This window comes from Macaca thibetana, chromosome Y, assembly GCF_024542745.1.
Source record: "Macaca thibetana thibetana isolate TM-01 chromosome Y, ASM2454274v1, whole genome shotgun sequence".
Taxonomy (NCBI): Eukaryota; Metazoa; Chordata; class Mammalia; order Primates; family Cercopithecidae; genus Macaca; species Macaca thibetana.
The window spans coordinates 11,972,036-11,996,932 of NC_065599.1; the positions used below are offsets into that span (position 1 = coordinate 11,972,036).

Here is a 24,897-nt window from a genome sequence, read left to right on the forward strand (position 1 = left end):
AGGTAGGGAGGCAGAAGGGAGGAAAGGAAGGAAGGAAGGAAAAAAGGAAGGTAGGTAGGGAAGGGGGGAAGGGAGGGGAAAGGAAGGAAGGAAGAGGGAAAAGGAAGGAAGGAAGGAAGGAAGGTAGGGAGGCAGAAGGGAGGAAAGGAAGAAGGAAGGAAGGAAGGAAGGAAGGGGGAGGCAGGAAAGAAGAAGGAAGGGAGGGAGGTAGGTAGGGAGGGGAAGGGAGGAAAGGAAGAAGGAAGGAAGAAAGGAAGGTAAGTAGGGAGGCGGAAGGGAGGAAAGGAAGAAGGAAGGAAGGAAGGGGGAGGCAGGAAAGAAGAAGGAAGGAAGGGAGGTAGGTAGGGAGGGGAAGGGAGGAAAGGAAGAAGGAAGGAAGAAAGGAAGGAAAGTAGGGAGGCGGAAGGGAGGAAAGGAAGAAGGAAGGAAGGAAGGGGAGGCAGGAAAGAAGAAGGAAGGAAGGGAGGGAGGGAGGTAGGGAGGGGGAAGGGAAGAAAGGAAGAAGGAAGGAAGGAAGGAAGGAAGGAAGGAGACAGAGAAAGAGAAAAGAAAGGAGAGAAAGACTTCAGATTCCTAAATCTCTTCCATAGATACCCAATTCTATAGGCCTGGGGGTGGTGCTCTCCAGCTTTCCTAGACCGTCCACGTCCAACGTATCACAAGGCAACACGCATTGAAGTTTTGCCACCTTCTCCTCTCCCATCAACGCCTAGCCCAGTCCACCAGCACGTCACAGGGGATGCCTGTTGCCACAAGTCCCCACGCTCAAAACACTGCCAGCTTACAGCCCTCTTGCTTCTCGTCCCAAAAGTCTGGAGTGGATCAGCCTCATGTGTGCGATCAGCTCCACGTCCACCTTTCCTGCATCTGTTCCGCCTCCTCCTTTCCCCGGCCACATTCACTTCTTGATCTCAGACACGCCACGTCCAGCCTTCTGCCTTGCGCACACAGCTTGCTCGAGCAGCTGTCACTGGGACTTCTCGTCCCCGTATCTACACATTTGCAAATCCCCAGGGCTGCAGAGAGCGCTGTGTCTTTTCCAGCACCATATACCAGGTGCCCAGAGCAGCGCCTGGTCCTGGCAACATTTTTTTTTTTTTTGACTTGGAGTTTCCCTCTAGTCACCCAGGCTGGAGGGCAGTGGCGCAATCTCGGCTCACTGCAACCTCCACCTCCCGGGTTCCAGCGATTCTCCTGCCTCGGAATCCCGAGTAGCTGGGATGACAGGCGCCCATCCCCATGCCCGGCTAATGTTTTGTGTTTTTAGGAGACACGGGGTGCCAGGCTGGTCTTGAACTCCTGACCTCAGGTGAACCGCCTGCCTCGGCCTCCCAAAGTGCTGAGATTACAGGCGTGAGCCACCGCGCCCGGCCCTGGCAACGTTCTTATAGCTGTGGAACAGGCAAAAGCTCAGTGCTGGGCTGGACAGACCGACACGGATGCATACACTTCTGACAGGCCCATGTTTGCAAACACTCCGTGTCTGGTCACAGGCAAGACACAGCCATTTGCTCATCTATCCGCTAGCGATATGAGCTTGGGGGTGGGACAGGCACGTGTCCAGCCCTCCAGTCCCCAAGAAGGTATGTGATTTAACTAAAGAGAGGAAGGGACTATTCCACCCTGGGTCAACCAGGCAGCGCTGACACTACTACCCGTGACCACTACGTTTGGTGGGGAAAAGAACCACCGTCTTTTAAATGTGCTTTAAAAACAGCTCCTTGGTTTTAAAAAAGATTGGTTTTCTGAATTTGGCTAAGTTTATGTTCTCAGCAAACAAATTTGATGCCTCTTAGGACCCAGGATTCTCCTCTCAGAAGGTGACTACGGTACAGCCCCGGGAGAGCTGTGTGATGTACGATCACCGAATCAGCAGGTCTAGGAAAAGTGAACGGTTTCTACTGGGTTGAGACGCACTTGGCTAGAATCAGCGGAATAACGCAGTCCAAGGCACATAAAAACACAAAAATCGTAAGTGTGAAAAATCTCAGTTCATTGGAAAAGGATTTTATTTCACCATAAAAATGCAAACTGGAATAAACACCATCTTTCCTAACGCGAACGTTACAGCTATTTTTAAGTACTTCTGAGCTTCACTTGGAGAAGCGAATGATTATAAAACTTAACAAGTTTGCAGCCTGAAATCTGTTTGAAACATTCCAAGTAAAAATAATTTAGCAAAACAGCTTCTTAAAAAAACCACACGCACTAACCTTTACTAGAAACCAAAGCTTTTTCACCACCCTTTTTTATGCGTAATTCCTTGAAGTTGTAAAAAGTGAATGTTTTGGAAGTTAAGGAGCCTCAGACCATTGGGGACCACTCCCCGCACACCGACACCTTAGAAAGAATGGCCCGTTTGGGTTTTGATCTCAAAGGACTTGTACCTTCCTCACCCGTGACTCCACGTCAGCATCACGTTTCGGCATATCCCACCCAACCTGCATTTCCCCATCAGTTAAAGTTACAAACTGGGGAGGGGGAGGGAGAAATCAGCAGGGCAACGCTTTTTCTTTTCTTTCTAGTGCCGTGTGACTCCGGTGGTCCACACCTTTGAGGACTCTCCCCTGCTGCGTCAGGTGCACCTCCTGGGCCGTGCACGCGGGGAGGTCGCCAAGCAGACACAGAGCTCCCCGCGTGGGGAGGAAGTCATGCGGCAGCTCTGCCCTTCTCACCACCGTCCGTCCGTGCGCTTTTCCTGGTTGAGAGAGGACTGGCCGTATTAAAGCTATCGGATCAAGTTTTCGAGGGCCACGTGTTTGAAACTGAAGTGCCAAGTACGCTGCGGTGAGTGAAGAAAGATGGATGTCTAAAGCGTGGTGTCTTCCTTCTTTGCCAGCGGGCTCCTTGGACGTTCTTGGCTGCGGGAGGGGCTTAGCTTTGCAGGGGGTGGACGGAGAGCGGCCAAGGAGCGGCCAGGACGCTGGAGCAGGTCCTGGTCTTTCCCGGACAGGCCATGGGGAGGCCGCGCCCGTCATTACCTGTTCCAGGTACTGCGGTGCTTGCTCGGGGACCGGGAGCGCGAGCGCTCGCTCCGGCGGCGGTGGCGGCTGTGCTTCCTGCCGGCGCTGCCCTTCCGCTCCCGGCTGCGCTCCCTCCGGTGCCTGTCTCTGCTGTGGGACCTCCGGGACCGGGCGTGGTCCGGGCTGGCGCTGCGCCGGCGGGGGCTGTCATCCTTGGAGGCGTGCTTCTTGTGGGGCCGCCGCTCCTTGCGCGGCCGCCCGTCGTCCTCCCTGCTGCCCGCCCGCCTGGCCCGGCTCCTCTCCCGCTTGTGCCGCTCATCCAGCCCGTCTCCGCCGGCCCGGCCCCGGCCCTTGCTGGGCTCCCGGTTGCACTTGTCCTGTTCCGACCGGGTGTCCTTTTTGGAGACGTTCTGCTCGCAGGCAGGGAGGCCCTTGGGCTGCTGGGTGTTGTCGGGAATGCAGGAGAGGACGCCGCCGGGGCACCTCTTCTCCGGAGAGCCGCCCTCGGGGGCCGCGCGGCAGCAGCTCTGACCCTCCCTGCACGGGGCCTCCTCGGCCACGCTGCCGTTCACGCTTTGGGGAGCGCCGTCGGCCTCCGGCTGGGCCGCGGTCTCCTTGGGGGCACCGGCGGGGAGCTGGCCCCCGAGGGGGTGCAGCGCGGCGGCGCTCACGCAGCCGGACGACACGGTCTGCAGGATGTCCAGGACCGGCTGCAGCAGGTCGGCGTGCGCCACGCCCAGCTCGTCGTGCGCGTGGGCGTCGTCCGGCTTCTTGCTCAGCAGGATGCTCAGCAGCCGCTCGCGCAGCTCCCGCTCCTTCCGCTGCAGGCCCAGCGCGCGCTCCTTCTCCTCCTCCACGCGCCGCAGCTCGGCCTCCTGCAGCCGCCGCCGCTCCTCCTGCTGCTGCAGCCGCAGCTTCTCCTCCTTCTGCTCCTGCTCCTGTAGCTTCACGGCCTGCGGGGAAGAGGAAAGCGCGGCTGAGCCCGACTCCTGAGCCCGGCCGGACACTGGGAGAGGAGCTGGGACGGTGTTTGGAGGCCCCATGGTCTGGGGATGCAGGATCAGCGGCCTGGCTGGACTCCAGCCCTGGGGCGGGGGGCGTCTCCTACTGCGAGCCAGGTCCAGCCCGTCCATCCCTCGGCTCCCTCGGCCACACCTGGGGCCATCATGCGTCGGAGTGAGAAGGAAACCCCTTGGCAAAGCGACCCGGCACAGCCCCGGGGCGGGCCTCTCGGGCAGAGCCGGGCCTTGCCGGGAGCCCCGCCACGTTGCACGCAGGGGCCTGGAGTTAGGTCACAAGCGGCCGCCGGCAGCAGGGAGCTGAAATGACGCCGCAGACACACGCCGCCTCTGCCGCCGCCGCCGCGGGGCGAGCCTGGCCTAGCCTGGGTTAGTGTCTTCAATATTCACCATGAGGTAAGGACTGGGCTGCCACATGTCTCAGCCTCTTGTCATGCTCCTTCCCGGGGACTTATCACAACTGTAATCAGACAACAGGTTATGGGGTCGCCCCGCGCTGGACTCCAGGGGGACGCAGCCCTCCTGAGGACAAGGAGCGTGCTGGGGACGTCTGTCCTGGGGAGGTCTGTCTGTCTCTGGGCCCTGGCCCCGGGCTCATGGGAGTTACCAGTCGTGCCTGCAGGAGGAGCAAGGAGGCTCTTGGTGCTGAGGGGGTCGTCAGTACCGGCGCTGGTGAGACCTGCCAGGTTCACACGGCGGAGGAGGGCCCCGGGCCCACGGCAGGCCCCCTCTGCGTGCTCGGCCCTCCACCCAGCCCACCTTGCCCCTCTGCTCTGGGCCACTGGTGAGGTCACAGCCAGGCCAGCTGACCACACACGGAGGCACGGGCCAGAGAGAGCGGCCCCCTGCACTCTCCGCCACTGCCCGGACCCAAAGGAAACAGAGAACCTCTGCCCCAGCCCCCGGGAGGCTGCCAGCCTGCTCGGGGAACCTGAATGCACCAGCTTTGCAAAAGGAAACCATCACAGCTCTGAAATCATCGGGAACGACAGACAAGTGCTACACCCTACCGGGCAGGAGCCCTCATCCTCGGCACTAAAGCTGGTTTTGTGGGTACAGCTGCGGCCAGCGGGGAAACGGCGCCGTGACACCACCCGCGTTTCAGGGGAGGGCACCGAGGGCAGCCCGGGTGCGGCTGGCGGCGGCAGAGGGAGACCCCGGGTACCTTGGCTCTGCTGAGCAGCTCGGCGATGAGCCGGATGGACTGCAGGTTCCTCTGGGCCAGCAGCAGCTTGCGCTCCTCCAGCTTGATCTTCTCCTGCAGCTGCTTCTGCTCCTCCGCCTGCAGCTTCTCCAGCTTCTTCTGATTCCGGCGCAGCTCGCGGTCCCTCTGCTTCTGCTCCCTCTTGCGAAGCTTCTCTTCTCTTTTCCTCTCTCGCTCCAGCTCTTCCAGCTCCTTCTGTTTCCTGCATGGAACACACCGGGGGTTTGTCACCGACAGCAGCTGTAGCCAACACATGATACACCACACAAGTGGCTTTTCACACAAGGGGGAAAAGGCCACAGTCGAACGATTAAGCATTTAACTCTTTATCCCAAAGTGGACCTCGGCTGACTCAAAGCAGCCCGAGAGGTGGAAGGAGTGAGCCGGGCGAGGACCTCCGTGACCTTCCAACACACCACCCTGCTAAGCGTGACCCAACCCTGAAACCACCAAGAAAACGACCAGCGGATCGACCACATCAAAAGCCACGCCCCCAGCCAGGGGAAAGACGGACGGACGGACGGTGGAAAGAGCATCAGCAACAACTCAAGAAACTGCAGAAGATCCTTGGGGTGCAGCATCTGTGGCCGCCACCGAGGAAAGGCCAGCGCCCCAATGCGGAAACAGGCACGGCAGAGGACGCAGATGGCCACCAAACCACGTAAGGCGCGTGGCTTCGGCTGGTGCATGCGTCCAGAGGACAGCACTGAGCACAAACGGCAGGGGCCCCAGGAAGCAGGTTCCAGCTGCACAGGAAAGCTTTCTAACAATCACCAGTGAAGGCCAGCATGCGCGCACACCAGGGAGGCGGCCCCGGGCACCAGGGAGGAGGAGGAGGAGGGACACGCGCCGTGCAGAGCCCTGCACCAGAGCCAAGTGGACAATCCGGCCTTGAAGACAACAGACCGCACAGATCCCCGTTCTGTGAAATTCTACAAAGGCCCCACCCACGACGGCACAAAACCGCCAGCCCGGCTGCCTGGGGCTGTGGAGAGGGCGTTGAGGGAGCAGGGCAGGAGGGGCCCTTCCCAGGGGAGGGGCACGTGGCTTCATCCGATTGCACTCAACGCCAGCACTTCTTTGGGTGACGATCACCCATGACCTCAACAAGCAGGGCGGCGACCACACACACAGCTGGACGGGGAGGGACCCCTGCCCCAGCAGCCCAGCGGTGACGAAACACAGCAAGACCTGGTAAGAGTGGCCCGGGCCGGGCACAGTGGCTCACACCTATAATCCCAGCACTTTGGGAAGCCGAGGCGGGCAGATCACAAAGATTAAGACCATCCTGGCCAACACGGTGAAACCCCGTCTCTACTAAAAATACAAAAATTAGCTGGACATAGTGACGGGCACCTGTAATCCCAGCTGCTTGGGAGGCTGAGGCAGAAGAATGAGAAGAATCGCTTGAACCCAGGAGGTGGAGCTTGCAGAGAGCCGAGATCGCACCACTGCGCTCCAGCCTGGTGACAGAGCGAGACTCCGTCTCAACAAAAAAAAAAAAAAAGAAGAAGAGTGGCCTGGAAGCCCCATGTGCAGCTCTAAGCAGCACCGAGGAACCTGAGCAGGCCTGACGGGATGACGTAGACCCGCAGAGACACCAAGGGGAGAGGAGACACCAGGGTGAGAGGAGACACCAAGGGGAGAGGAGACACCAAGGGGAGAGGAGACACCAAGGTGAGAGGAGACACCAAGGGGAGAGGAGACACCAAGGCGAGAGGAGACACAGGGATGAGGAGAAGCAGGCCGGGAGAAAAGGCGTCCCGCTCTCCACCACCCCAAGAAGGGAGCCAGGCCAGGTGCCGACGGCCAGGCAGTGATCCACACGGTCTCCGGCCGGGGTATGAAGGTCCTCAAGCAGTTCCATGTGCTGAAGGTTTAACTGTCCTGTGAGCTGTCACCGCCCCACGAGCTCAGAGGACGGCTCAGGGCAGCCCAGCACATAGCACGCCCTTAGGCGGGACTGACACCAACGCCTCAAGGCTGGGCAGCTTTCAGAGGACAGCACTCATCAAGCTCCAAGTCACCTGTGAGGGCCAAACACACACGCCTCATTTCCACCCACCAGAGAGAAACCCGGAGGCTGCCCTGGGCCTCCTCTCATGCTCAGCCTCTGAGGAATGACGGGGGGGGGCAGCAGGGGCGAGTACGGCCCTGCGTGGGGAAGGACAGCTCCACCGGCCACCCTGGAGCCCTCCCCGCCAACTCTGACGACGGGCCGGCCCTCCCCCGGGGCTCCAGCCACCCTGTCCTGCTGTGGAGAAGCTCATGGCCTGGCCCCGCGTCCCCCAAGCCCTCTGTGGTCTGGCCAGGTGGACGGGGCCTCTTCCCTGCAGAGGCCCCACTTCACTTCTCCGACGCCCATCTCTCCTCAGGGAAAGATCAAGGATGCAGCTTCTCCTCACCCCCAAGCTGCTTTCTGAAATGTTGTGGGGACTGTCCTGCAAGACTGAGAGGTCCGAGGCTCTGAGTCCCACTCCCCACTTCCAGAACGTGGACAGGCACATTCAGCCAGGCCTGGGCTGTGTCTGACCCTGGAAGAGTCCCTGTAATGTCCCAGGACGGTCTCCCACCCCGGCTGTCCCGGTCGGCCTGACAGCGGCTGACACAGGGGACCCTGACTCAACCCCACATCCGAACCGCCCTCTCCCAGGATGGCGACACAGCAGCACGTCCAGTTCTCCCAGGGTGTCTGCCTCTGTGTACTTCCTGCCTTGGGTCCTGGGGCTCCTGACGGCTGACCTGGGCCCCCCCAGCCCATTCACGGCCACTCGCTTACATGCTGCACCTGCCTCATCTAAGGAGGCCTCAGCCCACTCTCCCCCGGGGAGGCAACGGGGGCTATATAAAGAACACCAAGGGCAGGATGGCCCTGTTCCCAGGAGTTCAGTGCCGGGACTCTTGTGCAAACATCACCCGCCACACACATCAACACACTGGCACCAGCGTCACATAAAGCAGTGAGAAACGGAAACACAACGGACCAACTCGGTCCCACCGGAGGCTGTCCAGGAGGCCCCCAGTCAAGTCCAACACATCCCAGACTCGGTATCGGTGACATGAAGCGCAACAGACGTGCAGGACGCACTAAAGTCCTCGGAGGGCACAGCCTGGTGGGGGGGAGGAGGGGGGGGGGAGGAGGGGGAAGGGGGGGAAAGGGGGGAGGAGGAGGAGGGGGGGAGGGGGAGGGGGGAGGAGGAGGAGGGGGGGGGGGGGAGGAGGGGGAGGGGGGGGGGGGGAGGAGGACGGGGGAGGAGGAGGAGGAGTCCGCCTCACTAAGACAGCACAGCAGGAGGGATGGAGAAGGACAACGAGGAATCCGCCTCACGGGATTCACGGCAAGTTGTTGGTTCCCTCCTGCAATGCTAAGATGAAAAGGGCTACAAAGACTGACCTGAGGTTGTCTTTGGTACCCCAACCGCAGTGAACAACTCAGGCCATTGCTTTAAAGGCCTCTTAAGCGAAACTGGGTTTTTATCCTATGGTTTTTTGTTTTGTTTTAAATCTGGCCATCACCATCAACCCTCTACTTCATTTTGTAAACGTAGCCTCAACCTAAACGCAAACTTGCAAACGGCTAAGGCATTCTGCTTGTTTCAGTGGGATATGTGAACAGCGTGTGGAGGGAGAAGAGGTGGCGTGGCCCTTCGGGAAAGGCGTGGTCCTGGGAACCGACAGAGATCACGTCAGACCATGATGTACGACAGGAAAACGAACAGAAACACGCATATTCTGCTGCGTCTCAAACAGCCACTCACGCAGGTCCTCACGTGCACAGCTGCGCACCCACAGGCATGCACACACACCCATACGTGCACACACACAAGTACACACACAGGGTCACAGGCACACAAGCATGCACATAGGCATATGTGTGCTGTGTGCACAGATGCAGAGGAGCACACACACGAGGGCACACATGCGTACATACGCACAGGTACACACATGCACACAGGTACGAGAGCTCACAGGAACGCATGCACACACACATAGACACATGTGTGCACACATGCAAAGGCACACACCGGGGCAAACATGCGTACATACACAGGTACGCACACAAGCTCACAGGCATGCATGCACACACAGGCACGTGTGCAGACACAGAGGCGCACACACGTGGGCACACATGCACACATATGCACACAGGTACACACACGAGCTCACACAACACACACAGGCACGTGTGCACAGATGCAGAGGCACACACACGTGGGCACACATGCGTACATATGCACACAGGTACACACACGAGCTCACACACATGCACACACACAGGCACATGGGCACAGATGCAGAGGCACACACATGGCACACATGCGTACATATGCACACAGGTACACACACGAGCTCACACACATGCACACACACAGGCACGTGTGCACAGATGCAGAGGCACACACGCGTACATATGCACACAGGTACACACACGAGCTCACACACATGCACACACACAGGCACATGTGCACAGATGCAGAGGCACACACATGGCACACACGCGTACATATGCACACAGGTACACACACGAGCTCACACACATGCACACACACACAGGCACATGGGCACAGATGCAGAGGCACACACATGGCACACATGCATACATATGCACACAGGTACACACACGTGCACACAGGTACACAGGAGCTTACAGGCACATGTGCACAGATGCAGAGGCACACCCACATGGGCACACATGCACAAAGGTACACATACGAGCTCACAGACACATGCACACACACGTGGGCACACGTGGGCACAGACGCACAGAGAGGCACACATGCACGCAGGCACTCACAGGCACGCATGCACACACACAGGCACAGGTGCACAGACGCACAGGCACACACACGGGCACACATACGTACATACAAAGCACACACACCGGTTCACAGGCACACATGCCTCCACGCACACAGGTACACACAAGCTCACAAGCACGCACACACCCACACAGGAATACACGCATACACACGCACACGAGTCTGCGCACACTCCCAGGTGCCGGACACCAGCGCCGAGGGCCCCTCCCGCAGAAGGTACCTTTCCTCCGCTCGCTGCCTCTCCTCCGCTTCCTTCTCTCTGCGCTTCTGTTCTTCTCTTTGCTGCTCCAGTTCCTGAAGCTTCTGCCTCTCCAGCTGCCGCTTCTTAATTGACGCATCACTCAGGTGTTTGGTCGAATCAAAAGAAACCTTTAAAAGCAAAAAACAGTGTGAGACGGCCTTCCCCCGAAGCCCCCCAGACACACGGCCAGGCGCCCTCTCCCTCTCCCGGGCCACAGGGCCAAGTCCTCAGAGCCTGAGCTCCCGCTCACCACTCACGTCCGGTGCAGACCCAGACAGTGGGGCCCAGAAGCCAAACCACTCCCTCCAAGTCACCATCAGTAGCTCAAGACTTAGCTCATCCCACAGAGTTACAAGGAACACCAACTACCCCTCGCCACTTACTGGACACAAGTGACGCGCCACCGCGGCAAGACACGGTTCCCCTTCCGCTACCCGGCTCCACCATCTCCTGTGGCCAGAGCCACCCCGGGGCCTCCTGCCCACGCCCACGGGGCACATCTTAAGGCCACAAAACCTCCTCCAGGAGGCTGGTTCATTTGTCACCGCGAAGCCAACACGGGTCGAAATGCATGAGGCAAGGCCGGGCACGGTGGCTCACGCCTGTCATCCCAGTACTTTGGGAGGCCCAGGCGGGCAGATCACGAAGTCGGGAGTTCGAGACCGGCCTGGCCAATACGGCGAAACCCTGTCTCTACTAAAAATATAAAAATTAGCCAGACGTGGTGGCACGTGCCTGTAGTCCCAGCTACTCGGGAGGCTGAGGCAGGAGAATCGTTCGGACCCAGGAGGCGGAGGTTGCAGTGAGCAGAGATCGTGCCGCTGCACTCCAGCCTGGGCGACAGATCGATACTCTGTCTCAAAAACAAACAAACAGCGCATGAGGCTTAAGGGAACGTTAATCCCTAGTTTCAAGGAGCATTCTGGGAAGGCCAGGTTCTCTTGGTTCTGATACGGTTCAAATCCCTGTCACAGTTCCTGAGGGTCCAACCCTCACCTACTAGACATCTTCCTTCAGATACCGAATTTCCAAAACCACAGCACGGACCCCCTACTCGACCTCACGCCTGTGTCCCTGAAATTCGACGGGAACGGGGCTGTTGCTGTCGTTTTACTCAGGGGAGGTCCCCACAGCCTAAGCGGTGTGGCTGGGAGCGATCTACTGACCCTGCTGGAAGGAAGCCGCCCGAGGGAGGAAGCGCGTGGGTCTCGGCGCCCAGGGCTCACCTTGATGTTGCAGGCCACGGCCTTGCCGTCCTCGCCCTTGTACATGAGTTTCATCCCGCGCAGGGCGCTCATGGCCTGGATGAAGCCCACGTACTCGCGGTACTGCACGTAGGCCTCGAAGTTCAAGTGCCCCCCGAAACTGAAGGTGTGGAAGTTGCGGCCCGTCATCTCCTCCCGGTAGGGGTCCAGCATGGGGATGTCCACATTCCGGATCTCCCCGAACTTCTCAAACACCTTGACCAGGACGTCCTCGCTGGGCTTCTCGGAGCCCGACTCCTTCAGGGCGAACCACTTGCAGGGCAGCCCCTCCAGGTGGATGGTGTCCGGCCGCTCCCCCGGCAGGGTCTCGTTCATGTCCTTGGCGTCGCGGAAGAAGGAGTCCCAGTCATGGCGGGTGGGGAAGTCGATCTTGAACTCGGCCGCGCGCACCTTCAGGATGTCGGAGAAGCCGCTGAGCTTGATGGTCTTGCCGTCCAGGCAGGCCAGGAAAGACTTGACCAGGCTCTTGTTCTCCACCTCCCCCTCGAAGCGGATGAAGTCCATGGTGCTCTTGGAAATACGCAGCGTGGAGAACTGGTGGTTGTGCACCATGCCCTTCAGCCTCTCCATCACCTCCCAGTTGGAGATGGACTTCCCCGGCTGCTTCAGCTGCGGGAGCGCCACGCTGATGGTCATCTTGGTGATGGGCTTCAGGTACAAGCCGTACGCGGGGCAGAGCTCCACGGCCTCAGACGTGTCGTGCACGATGGTAGCCGCTGCCATAGCCTCCGGGACCTTGGGCCTGAAACAGAAGATGCAGACGGTCAGCGTCGGCCCCACCGGCTCCCCCACCAAGGAGGAGGGGCCGCAGCAGCCGGCACTCTGGGATTCGGAGAAGAGCAACGGCAGTGTCTCTCTGCCGTGCCAGAGACCGGTTTCTCCTTTGTTAAAAGCCATCTCGACGGAGTTTTTTACTCTTTAAAATCATTAAGAGTACACTAAAGGGGAAAAAGCTGAGCTGATAAAGAACAGGTTAGTGTCGAAGCCTCGGCCAGCACTGCCCAACACCCTACATCCAGCACCCAGCAGCTCCCAAGGCCTGCAGAATAGGAAGCTGAGCGCGACCAGACCCCTCATGCAGGTCAAGTAGGGACGGGGAAGCTACAAACGCCTAGCTCCACGGGAAGGTGCAGAAAGACACTGGCGGGAAGGGAAGGGGCCAGGGAGAGCACAGCTGCAGGCATCTGGAAGGGCGCTGTGGAGGGGGCGGCGGCCCTGTACTTGCACTGATAAAACAGGAAGTCTCCGGCTACAAAAACAATCCAGAACCATGAACCCTAGTAATCTCCACGAAGGCCAGACGTATCCCAGCTTTAACCCACTCAAAGCCAGAAAGTACAAGGAACTTTCCAAAAGCTGGGGGCCAGAGTCCCCCATCTGTGCCTTCTTCCTCCACCCACCCACCTTCTTTAACCCACACCTGTTCCCTACGGAGCTGACGGGCAGCCACTTCCTGACGGCCAGCTCCAAGCAGAGGAAGCTTCACTCACAGAAACCTGAACATCCCAGGTGACCGCCTCTGGCCCGGCCGCCCACCACATCCACCTGGAGGCCTCCTGCCAGGCCCAGGACACGGCCTCCTCGCCCAAGCCCGAGGTGGGAGGCGCGAAAGAGGGAGGGAGGGTAGAAAAGCTACCAGAAAAGGTCAGTGGGGCACAAGGGAGGGGCTCCAGCCTGGGCAGAGACCAGGGAACCCTCCCCCTAGAACCCAGGCGGCCCCAGCAATTGCACCACCGAGGAACCCTCCCCACGGTGGCCTCCAGCGCCCCCCGACCACCCCGGTACACCTGGCTGCCCAACCCCCAGTACCCGGCACTGCCCCTGGTCTTCCCACCTACCGCAGCCCCCCAGCATAGCCTCGGGCTGCCCCTGGCACCCCCGGAAAGGCCCCACGCATTCTCAGGCCCTCGGCCACTCGGTACCCCCCGCCCCTCGGTCACCGCACTCCTGGATGAGCCCCAAAGCCCCCGCCTCCGAAACCCCCGGACAGCCCTTGGCTTCCCAGTGTAGACCTGGGAGCGACCGCAGCGCCACGTCCGCTCGCCGAACCCTGGGGACCCCCCAACCGGTCCCCCGAGCTCCCAGCCCTCCGAGACCGCTCCAGGCCTCAGCTCCCTCGGTGGAGTCCCCGGAACCGCTCCAGCCCCCACCCCTACTTCCCGGGACCCCCGGACCCAGACCGCAGACCTCCCCAGCCCCCGGTTCCCCCGTACGGCCCCCGGCGCTCTCAGCCCCCCGAGGCCACCCCACGCCCCCCAACCCCAGCCCGTCCTCTCCGAGACCCCCAGGCCCCGCCCCCAGGCCCCAGCCCCGCCTCCCAAGCCCCGGCCCCCCCGGGCCCAGCCCCCACCCCTACTTCCCGGGACCCCCGGACCCAGACCGCAGACCTCCCCAGCCCCCGGTTCCCCCGTACGGCCCCCGGCGCTCTCAGCCCCCCGAGCCCACCCCACGCCCCCCAACCCCAGCCCCCTCCCCTCCGAGACCCCAGGCCCCGCCCCCAGGCCCCAGCCCCGCCTCCCAAGCCCCGGCCCCCCGGGCCCAGCCCCCACCCCTACTTCCCGGGACCCCCGGACCCCGACCGCAGACCTCCCCAGCCCCCTGGTTCCCCCGTACGGCCCCCGGCGCTCTCAGACCCCGAGGCCACCCCACGCCCCCCAACCCCAGCCCGTCCCCTCCGAGACCCCAGGCCCCGCCCCCAGGCCCCAGCCCCGCCTCCCAAGCCCCGGCCCCCCGGGCCCAGCCCCCACCCCTACTTCCCGGGACCCCCGGACCCCGACCGCAGACCTCCCCAGCCCCCGGTTCCCCCGTACGGCCCCCGGCGCTCTCAGCCCCCCGAGCCCACCCCACGCCCCCCAACCCCAGCCCGTCCCCTCCGAGACCCCAGGCCCCGCCCCCCAGGCCCCAGCCCCGCCTCCCAAGCCCCGGCTCCCCGGGCCCGGTCCGACCAGCGAAGCGTTCGCCAGGCCCGGGGGCGGCACTCACCTGCGCGGGGCTCCGCCTGCGTCCCAGGCCGCCGCCGCCGCTGGCCCAAGCTCCCGCCGTCCCCCGACGACCCCCGGACAGGCGCGGCCTCACCACCCGGCACCGCCACCGTCCCCTGGAGGCGCCTCCAACGCCGCCACCGCCGTCGCCGCCCGCCCTCTGTGACGCATTTCCGTTTCCGGCGCGAGGGCTCGCGGAAGCGGCCGCGCGGCGACACCGGGTTTCTCCTCCTGGTCCTGGCCCCGCCCTGGAAGGCGGGACTTCCGGGAGCCCGGCCTTTTGCACTGCGCGTGCGCCAGGCCAGTTTCCCCCCCCCCCCCCCCCATGCGGCCACCTGCTTGCGGGTAACCAGGGGACGTCCCTCGGCCAGGGTCTGCGGCCATCGCCCTTCAGCCAAACAGGAAGGGGGGTCGGTGTGGGGTCTAAATTCCAATTATAGAGTCAAATATCTATACTAAAATTCTGAAATATAATAATATATTTATATTATATAAATATAATCCTGTAACGGGATTCTATACTATACTTACAAATTGTGTGTAATATACTTGAATAATATAATTTATGTATAACTTAGATATCATATTCTATGACGTAATTATAGAATTACATATTATACATTGCTAGTTAATTATTAATTGAATTGTTAATTATTAATTGTATTATTATTAACGCATACCATTACATAATGTAATTATGAAATAATAAATGACAACTTTCAATGGTATTATGAAATTAAGATAATTTGTATTGTGATTATGAAACAAATGATAATTTGTAATTATAAAATAATGTATGTAATTATGAAATAAATAATTTATCATGTAATTTAAAAATAAATGATAATCTAATGTAATTATGAAATAAATGCTAATGTATAATATAATCGTAAAATTAATTTATGTCATTATGAAATAATGATAATCTATACTGTAATTATGAAATAACTGACAATATTTAATGTAATTATGAAATGATTTATAATGTAATTATGAAATAATAAATGACAATTTATGATGTAACTATAAAATAATAAATGAGGCCAAGTGCGGTGGCTCACGCCTGTAATCCCAGCACTTTGGGAGGCCAAGGTGGGCAGATCACAAGGTCAAGAGTTCAAGACCAGCCTGGGGCCAGGCATGGTGGCTCACGCCTGTAATCCCAGCACTTTGGGAGGCCGAGACGGGCGAATGATGAGGTCAGGAGATGGAGACCATCCTGGCTAACATGGCGAAACCCTATCTCCACTAAAAATACAAAAAAAAAAAATTAGTAGGGGGGGTGGTGGGCACCTATAGTCCCAGCTACTAGGGAGGCTGAGGCAGGAGAATGGCATGAACCCGGGAGGTGGAGCTTGCAGTGAGCCGAGATCGCAGCACTGCACTCCAGCCTGGGCAACAGAGCAAGACTCTGTCTCAAAAAAAAAAACAAAAGACCAGCCTGGGCAGCATGGTGAAACCTCGTCTCTATTAAAAAGACAAAAAACTAGCCAGGTATGGAAGTGGGTGCCTGTAGTCCGAGCTACTCAGGAGGCTGAGGCAGGAGAATCACTTGAACCCGGGAGGCGGAGGTTGCAGTGAGCCGAGATCACGCCACTGCACTCCAGCCTGGGTGACAAGAGCGAGACTCTGTCTCCAGTAAATAAATAATGATAATTTATAACGCATTATTCATTTATTTATTATAATTTGTTGTTTATTAAGTATGCCAGGCTCCATGTGAGAAGTACGTGTTTCTGATGTCCGAAATATGCCACAGGTCCCCAAAGTGGAAATCCAGGGTCAGAGCATCACAACAGGAATCTTGCATTTCTCAATGTCAGCAGGTGACAAAGGAGAAAGCGAACGCACCAGGGGCCCCGGGAAGGGGTACCGTTCTGTGAACCCAGGCAGGCTTCAGAGGGACCAGGCTGTGTGAGAGGGTTGCTATACCTTCCGTGTTTCTGTCCTTCTAAGACTCAAGTGCAAACTCAGTTCCCGTGTAGCAGGACGAGCCGCAGACAAAACTCCTCAGACACTGGATTAAAGAAGGAAGAGGTTTTATTATTCGGCCGGGAGCGTCGGCAGACTCGAGTCTTAAGAGCCGAGCTCCCCGAAGACGGAGTTCCCGGGCCTTTGAAGGGCTTACAACTCGAAGGGGTTCCACGTGAAAGGGTGGTGATAGATGGAGAGCACATGTGGTTCGAGTGGGGGGTTAATCTTTTAACCTCAGGCCTGGTCATCCGTGGCACCCGGCTGGTCTTGCCACTAACTTCATTCCTGTTGTTTTTCAGCTTTTACTTCCTCCTCCTCTTCAGAGGCAGGAGACAGTAAGAGAAATGGCTTCTGTCCTCACCCACTGCAAGAATATTAGAGGGTGGGGTTTTTAGGAGGTGGTTAGGTCATGAGTGGGATTTGTGCTCTTAGAAGACAGGCCCCACAGGGCTCCCTCGCCCTTTCCACCATGTGAGGACACAGCCAGAAGGAACCATCAGTGAACCAGGAAGCAGGTCCTCACCAGGCCCTGAACCTCCCACTCATCGATCTTGGACTCAGCCTCCAGGACCGTACGGTGGCTCATGCCTGTCATCCCAGCACTTTGGGAGGCTGAGGCGGGTGGATCACCTGGGGTCAGCAGTTTGAGACCAGCGTGGCCAACATGGTGAAACCCTGTCTGTCTTCAGTAAAAATACAAAAAATTAGCCGGGCATGGTGGCGGGCGCCTGTAGTTCCAGCTACTGAGGGAGGCTGAGGCAGGAGAACGGTTTGAACCCGGGAGGTGGAGGTTGCAGTGAGCTGAGGTTGCGCCATTGCACTCCAGCCTGGGTGACAAGGCAAGACTCCATCTCAAAAGAAGGGGAGGGGAGGGGAGGGGAGGAGGGGACGGGAGGAAAGAAGGGAGGGAAGGAAGGGAGGGAAGAGGAGGGGAAGGGAGGGAAGGGGAGGGGAAGGGAAGGAAGGGCAGGGGAAGGGAGGGAAGGGGAGGGAAAGGGAAGGAAGGGGAGGGCAAGGGAGGGGAGGGGAGTGGAGGAGGGGACGGGAGAAAAGAAGGGAGAGGAAAGAAGGCAAGGGGAGGGGAGGGGAGTAGAGGAGAGGACGGGAGAAAAGAAGGGAGAAGAAGGGAGGGAAGTGGAGGGGAAGGGAAGGAAGGGGAGGGGAAGGGAGGGGAGGGCAGGGAAGTGGAGGAGGGGACGGGAGAAAAGAAGGGAAGGGGAGGTGAGGGGAAAGGAGGGGAGGGGAGGGGAGTGGAGGAGGGGATGGGAGGAAAGAAGGGAAGGGGAGGGGAGGGGAAAGGAGGGGAGGGGAGTGGAGGAGGGGACGGGAGGAAAGAAGGGGAGGGGAGGGGAGGGATGGGAGGAGGGGACGGGAGGAAAGGAGGGGAGGGGAGGGGAAGGGAGGGGGGGGGAAGGGAGGGGAGGGGAGGGGAGGGGATGGGAGGAGGGGACGGGAGGAAAGGAGGGGAGGGGAGGGGAAGGGAGGGGAGGGGAGTGGAGGAGGGGATGGGAGGAAAGAAGGGGAGGGGATGGGAGGAAAGAAGGGAAGGGGAGGGGAAGGGAGGGGAGGGGAGGAAAGAAGAGGGCTTGTGGGTATTTGGGGGTCATTTGCATTGTGTGAGCCATGATGTCCCTAAAGGCTAATATTAATATGATTATGAGTCTCAACTTGACCAAACACACCAGGGTGCCCAGGACGGGGACCATTCTGTGAACCCAAGCAGGCTTCTCAGTGAGACACACCCCTTTGCTGCCTTCATGTACAGCCTCCTTCTTCTTAGGGACACGAAAGCGTTTGGGGTTCTCTTTAAAATTCTTCTCGCAGCTGCTGCTTTCCATACCATTGGTGTGTGCTTCCCCGGGGAGCTTTGCCACTCAGCTAATAGCTCCCTGAAGGTATTTCACAAAGCGAATTCAGAAGGAGATCGTCACTCCTTCAGAACCAGCAAGCACCAAAGGATGATTATCGTAATTTGGAAAACGTTAAAGGAAAATGCTTGGCCTCCTAAGCCTGGACAGTGTAGTGAGACCCCACTTGTAAAACATTTTGGAGCAAAACATCCCCCTCTCCTGAATGTACCCCAGAAATAAAAAAACAAAGTTCTCTGGTATCTGCAGCTGTAATTCTTTGTCATAGGGAGATAGCCATGATTTCTTCCTGTGTACCCAGTCTGTATAATTTCCCCGAATTGAGCATGAAAGGCAAATAAAAATAGTCTGAGATATCAGTCCCATGATGCTATGGCAAAGGTGCCAGCACTTTCCAGATGCAGTTAAGGTCTCTAGTCAACTGACTTCCAGATAATCAAACAGGAGCGTATTCTAGGTGGACCTGACCTAATCAGGTGAGTACTTTAAAAGAAGGTCTGGGGCCGGGCGCGGTGGCTCACGCCTGTAATCCCAGCACTTTGGGAGGCCGAGGCAGGCGGATCACGAGGTCAGGAGATGGAGACCATCCTGGCTAACACGGTGAAACCCCGTCACTACTAAAAATACAAAAATTAGCCGGGCGTGGTGGCGGGCGCCTGTAGTCCCAGCTACTCAGGAGGCCGAGGCAGGAGAATCGCTTGAACCCAGGAGGCGGAGGTTGCAGTGAGCCGAGATCACCCCATTGCACTCCAGCCTGGGCGACAGAGCAAGACTCCGTCTCAAAAAAAAAAAAAAAAAAGAAAAGAAAAGAAAACGTCTGGATTGTCTCATGCATGTAATACCGGCACTTTTGGAGGCTAACATAGAAAAAGCCCAAGAGTTCAAGACCAGCCTGGACAACATAGTGAGACCCCACTTCTAAAAAAAAATTTAAAACTAGCCAGGCATGGTGGCATGTGCCTGTGGTCCCAGCTACTTGGGAGGCTGAGGTGGGAAGATTACTTGAGCCCAGGAGTTTAAGGCTGCAGTGAGCTGTGATCACACCATTGCACTGTAGACTGGGTGACAGAGGTAGACTCTGTCTCTAAAAAGATGAAAAGTAAAACTAGGCTGGGCACGGGGGCTCACCCCTCTAATCCCAACAATTTGGGAGGCCGAGGTGGGTGGATCACCTGAGGTCATGAGTTCGAGACCAGCCTGGTCAACGTGATGAAACCCCATCTCTACTAAAAATGCAAAAATTAGTCCTGCGTGGTGCTACCATACTGGCCTAATTTTTGTAATTTTAGTAGAGACGGGGTTTCACCATGTTGGCCGGGATGGTCTCGATTTCTTGACCCTCGTGATCCACCGGCCTCAACCTCCCAAAGTGCTGGGGTTACAGACTTGAGCCACCGCACCCAACCTCTTCTCCTCTTCTCATGAGGACACCTGTCCTATTAATTATGGGCACACCCTATAAGATACACTGTGACTGTATATTTCTCAACAGACAGCCTCAGGCTACATGGCTCATGCCTGGAAGATCAAACGTTGGCCGTGATGAAAGATGGGACCTGAGTGGATATCCCTCCTCCAGTTTGTGGGTAAGTGACTCAACCACTCTGAACCTCTGTTTCTTCTTCCTTTAGACGGAGAGAGAGTGTTTGCACAGTTGCAATGTCCAGAAGCATAGGTCAGACGATGGATGGACGATGAGTTTGGGTCGAGAGAGCAGAACGGAGTCAGGTGTGACTGCTGGGATCCACAGAGAACAAACAATGGAGATACATACTGGACAGGAAGCGCTGGGCGTGGTGGCTCACGCGTACAATGCAATCACTTTGGTAGGGCGAGGCGGGTGGATCACGTGAGGTCAGCAGTTCGAGACCAGCCTGGGCAACATAGCAAAAGCTCGTCTCTACTAAAAAATACAAAAATTAACCAGGCGTGGTGGCTCACACCTGTAATCCCAGCACTTTGGGAGGCTGAGGTGGGTGGATTGCGAGGTCAAGAGATGGAGACCTTCCTGGCCAACACGGCGAAACCGTCTCTACTAAAAATACAACAATTAGCTGGGCGTGGTGGTCCCTGCCTGTAGTCGCAGCTACTTGAGAGGCTGAGGCAGGATAATTGCTTGAACGCAGAAGGCAGAGGTTGCAGTGAGCCAAGATCGCACTACTGCACTCCAACCTGGTGACAGACAGAGAGTCTATCTCAAAAACAAACACAACACAACAAAACAAAACAGTACAGCCTTTCCAGAATAAGGTGGACCTGAAATGCAATGACAGGTGTCCTTTTAAGAGACAGAACAGGAGACACAGACACACAGACACAGAGGAGGAGGCCACATGGAGACGGAGGCAGGGACTGGAGTGTTGCGGCCACAAGCTCAGAGGTGCCTGGAGCCCCCAGGACCTGGGAGAGGCAGGAAGGACCCTCCCTTAGAGTCTCTGGAAAAAAACTGAATTTAATTATAGTGTAGTGAACAGTGGCCCTCAGAAATATCTGTCCACATCCTAAAGGCCAGAAGCTGGAGTGAGACCTTATTTTGAAACAGGTCTTTGCAGAATTCATTTGTTAACCATCTCAAGATCAGATCTGCCTGGATTAGGATAGGCCCAAAATGCAATGACAGGTGTTCTGATCACAGGGAAGAAGAGACACAGACTCAGAGGAGGAGGCCACGTGGAGACGGAGGCAGACACTGGAGGAATGTGGCCACAAGCCCGGGGATGCCCGGAGCCTCCAGGAGGTGAGAGGGGCAGGAAGGATCCTCCCCTAGAGCCTCTGGAGGGAGTGCCTCCCTGACACACCTTGATCTCAGACTCCTGGTTTCCAGGACTGGGGGAACATGTCAGCCCCCGATGGTGGCGATTTCAGAAGACAACCTGAAATTTCCAGAAAATTCCAGCCCTCAGCTTGCTAAATGTTGGAAGAAAGATGGAGATTTAAGGAATACCATCCGGAAGTCACAGAGGAGATTTAAGGCGTGAGGATACTTGACCCGTTTGCCCAGAGCAACAACAAATGACGCTAAAAATGCAGAGTCCGTCTTTGAACCAGAGGACACTCAGGAAACAAACATTCCACTCCGGGAAATGCGGTGATTCTCTCCACCATTGCGTGAGGGGCTGTGCAGGCCAGAGGAAGTGACAGATAAAAACAGATTTTTAACTCGCACAACGCAACCACAGGCTCTACCTGGACGCAACCAGCTCCTGTATGACTCAGAGACTCCTCTAGACGCACGGCCATTCCATCCTTCTCCAGCACGGAGGATTTCTGCAATCTGTCCCCTGAAAAATGCAGCAAGCACTTTCGGCCCTGCCCCGAGAGCCCAGCCTCCCTTCAGCTTCACCTTCCTTCCACAAGCTCTCATCGGTCCCCTGCTTCATATCCCTTCTCTGTCCTTCTCAGCAGACCACACCCTAGCCCAAGTCATTTTTTTTTTATATCAGCGTTTTGCATTTTCCTGCAAAGCGGTTATCATCAGCTGAAGCCATTTATGCTTTGCTTTTCAGTATGCCCTTGGCCGGGTGCAGTGTCTCACGCCTGTAATCCCAGCACTTCTTTCCTTGGCTGATATTACTTAATTGATTGATTGATTGATTTTGAGGTAGGGTCTCACTCTCTTATCCATTTCTTTTCTTGGCTGATATTGGGAGGCCGAGGCAGGAGGATTACTTGAGGCCAGAAGTTCAAGGCCAGCGTGGGCAACATGGTGAGACCCCCCCCATCTCTACAAAAGAAGAAAAAGGAAAATATGAGCTGGGCGTGGTGGCACACACCTGTAGTCTCAGCTACTCAGGAGGTGGAGGCATGAGAATCGCTTGAGCCCAGGAGTTCCAGCCTGCAGTGAACTATAATTTTGCCACTGCACTCCAGCCTGGGCAACAGAGCTGGACCCTGTCTCAAAAAAAGAAAAAAAAAAAAAAAAAGAGTAACCATTCCCAAATAGATATCTACCTCTTTTCTTGGAAGGATTGCTGGAGCCCAGGAATTTAGGACTAGCCTAGGTAACATAGCAAGACTCCATCTCTAAAAAAAAGAAAAAAAAATACAGAAATTAGTCAGATGTGGTCATCTTCAGCGGGCTTTGGCCCCCCTGGAGGGTCCAGCAAGGCAATTTACGGTGGGCGTCTTGGGACATGCAGTATCAGTTTCAACCTCCAGGAGGGGCTGGAGAGTAAAGCTCAGTGCCAGAGGCAGAAAGTGGTGGGGACCCGGGTAAAACTCCACACACTTGAGGTTCTGATAAGGCTTCTTGGTGGGCACGACTTGACCTCTGTCATCACACATTGATGCCAAGAGGAGGGAACAGAACCCACGAGTCCTTCGGGAGAGGACAATGGAAGCTGTGGGTCTCGGTTCCTCCTTGACTCTCTCTTCTACATCTCTTTGCTTGGCGGATGTTACTGAATTAAATTAATTAATTCATTGACTTTCACTCCCTGTGTCTTAGGCATCTCTTTTCTTGGCTGATATTATTTAACTTCATTAATTGATGGATGGATTGATTTTGAGGTAAGATGTCTGTTTTATGCATCTCTTTCCTTGACGGATATTATTTTTAATTTAATAATTGATTGGTTTCCAGCAGGGGTCTCACTGTCTCATACATCTCTTTTCTCGCCTGCTATTATTTAATTGATTGATTGATTTTGAGGTAGGGTCTCTGTTTTACACGTCTCTTTATTTGGCTGGTATTATTTATTTAATTAATTGGTTGGTTTTCAGCAGGGTCTCGGTCTCTCATATATCTCTTTTCTTGGCTGAAATTATTTAACTTATTAATTGATTGATGGATTGATTTTGAGGTAGGGTCTCTGTTTCACACATCTCTTTACTTGGCTGATAGTATTTATTTAATTAATTGATTGGTTTTGAGCAGGGTCTCAGTCTCTCATACATCTCTTTTCTTGGCTGATATTATTTACTTTAATTAATTGATTGATTTTGAGGCACAGTGTCGTGCTGTCTTACGCATCTCTTTTCTTGGCTGATATTAATCGATGATTGGTTTTGAGGCAGGGTCTCACTCTCATATATTGTTTCCTGGCTGATATTATTTAATTTAATTAATCGATTGATAGATTTTGAGGTAGAGTCTCCGTTTCAAGCATCTCTTTTCTTGGCTGATATTATTTAATTAATTCATTCATTGATTGATTTTGAGTAGGGTCTCACTCTCTTATCCATTTCTTTTCTTGACTGATATTGTTTAATTCAACTAATTGATTGATTGATTTTGAGTAGGGTCTCACTCTCTTATCCATTTCTTTTCTTGGTTGATATTATTTAATTCAGTTAATTGATTGATTGATTTTGAGTAGGGTCTCACTCTCTTATCCATTTCTTTTCTTGGCTGATATTATTTAATTCATTGATTGATTTTGAGTAGGGTCTCACCCTCTTATCCATTTCTTTTCTTGACTGATATTATTTAACTCAATTCATTGATTGATTGTGAGGTAAGATCTCACTATGTCTTAGGCATCTCTTTTCTTGGCTGATATTGATTGATCGATTGATTTTGAACAGGGTCTCACTCTGTCTTAGGCATCTCTTTTCTTGGCTGACCTTATTTAATATAATTAATTTTGTGGCAGAGTCTTACTGTCTCATACTTCACTTTTCTTGGCTAATATTTTTTAATTAAATGAATTAATTGATTGACTTTAAGGCAGGGTCTGTGTTTTATGCATCTCTTTTTTTCCAGATATCATATAATTGATTGATTGATTGATTGATTTTTGAGCCAGGGTCTCACTCTGTTACCCAGGCCGGAGTACAGGGATACAATCACAGCTCACTACAGCCTCAACCTCTGGGGCTCAAGCAGTCTTCCCAACTCGGCGTCCTGAGTAACTGGGATGACAGACGTGCACCACCATCCCTGGCTAATTTTTTTTTTTTTGGAGAGATGAGATCTCGCTCTGTTGGCCAGGCTGGTCTCAAACTCCTAGGCTCAAGCGATCCTCCCACCTCGACCTTCCAAAGTGTTGGGATTACAGGCATGAGCCGCTGCGCCCAGCTTGGCTGATTTTAATTTATAGCTATTCGGTATAATAAGACTTTAATCACAAACACAGTGTTTTCCTGACTTCTTGCGAGTCATTCTAGGCAATTATTCACCCTGAAGGTGGTCACTGGGAGCCTATAAGTTTTAGCCACCTGTTCTGAAAAGAGAGTGCTTCCCGGGACCCCTGAATTTGAATGTGCAGCTGGTGACCAAAGTAAAGGGAATTGGTGGGGACTGCAGAAATATAGAATTATGCATTTCACGGGTACGTGATTGCTCTGGGGCCGCCCTAACAATTTACCTAAAACTCAAGGGTTTAGGACAACAGACATGATTTATCTCACAGTTCTGGAGACCAGAAGTCTGAGATCAAGGTGTGGGCAGGATCGGGCTCCCTCTGGAGGCTCTAGGGGAGGATCCTTCCTGCCTCTCCCAGCTCCTGGGGACTCCAGGAGTACCTGAGCTTGTGGCCGCATCACTCCAGTCTCTGCCTCCGTCTCCACGTGGCCCTCTCCTCTGTGTCTGTGTCTCCTCCTCTGTCTCTTAGAAGGACAC

The 24,897-nt window shown here is 55.7% G+C and overlaps 1 protein-coding gene across 1 annotated transcript; it reads right to left on the bottom strand.

Moving 5' to 3' along the window:
• Window positions 1–1,989: 1,989 nt before the first annotated feature.
• On the bottom strand, window positions 1,990–14,680 carry AKAP17A (A-kinase anchoring protein 17A). The gene is made up of 5 exons (XM_050777755.1): window positions 14,495–14,680; window positions 11,474–12,254; window positions 10,227–10,375; window positions 5,148–5,388; window positions 1,990–3,916 (listed from the first exon to the last, which is right to left on the bottom strand). Exons 2-5 carry the CDS (start codon window positions 12,233–12,235, stop codon window positions 2,978–2,980), a joined length of 2,091 nt encoding a protein of 696 aa, XP_050633712.1. The 5' UTR covers window positions 12,236–12,254; window positions 14,495–14,680; the 3' UTR covers window positions 1,990–2,977.
• Window positions 14,681–24,897: the final 10,217 nt, after the last annotated feature.

Coding starts and splice junctions, on each gene's coding strand:
- AKAP17A (XM_050777755.1), bottom strand. CDS start 12,235: ATGGCAGCGGCTACCATCGTGCACGACACGTCTGAGGCCGTGGAGCTC. Junction 10,376..11,473: donor CCGTGGCCTGCAACATCAAG/GTGAGCCCTGGG, acceptor TTGCTTTTAAAG/GTTTCTTTTGATTCGACCAA. Junction 3,917..5,147: donor AGCTGCTCAGCAGAGCCAAG/GTACCCGGGGTC, acceptor TCTTCCCCGCAG/GCCGTGAAGCTACAGGAGCA.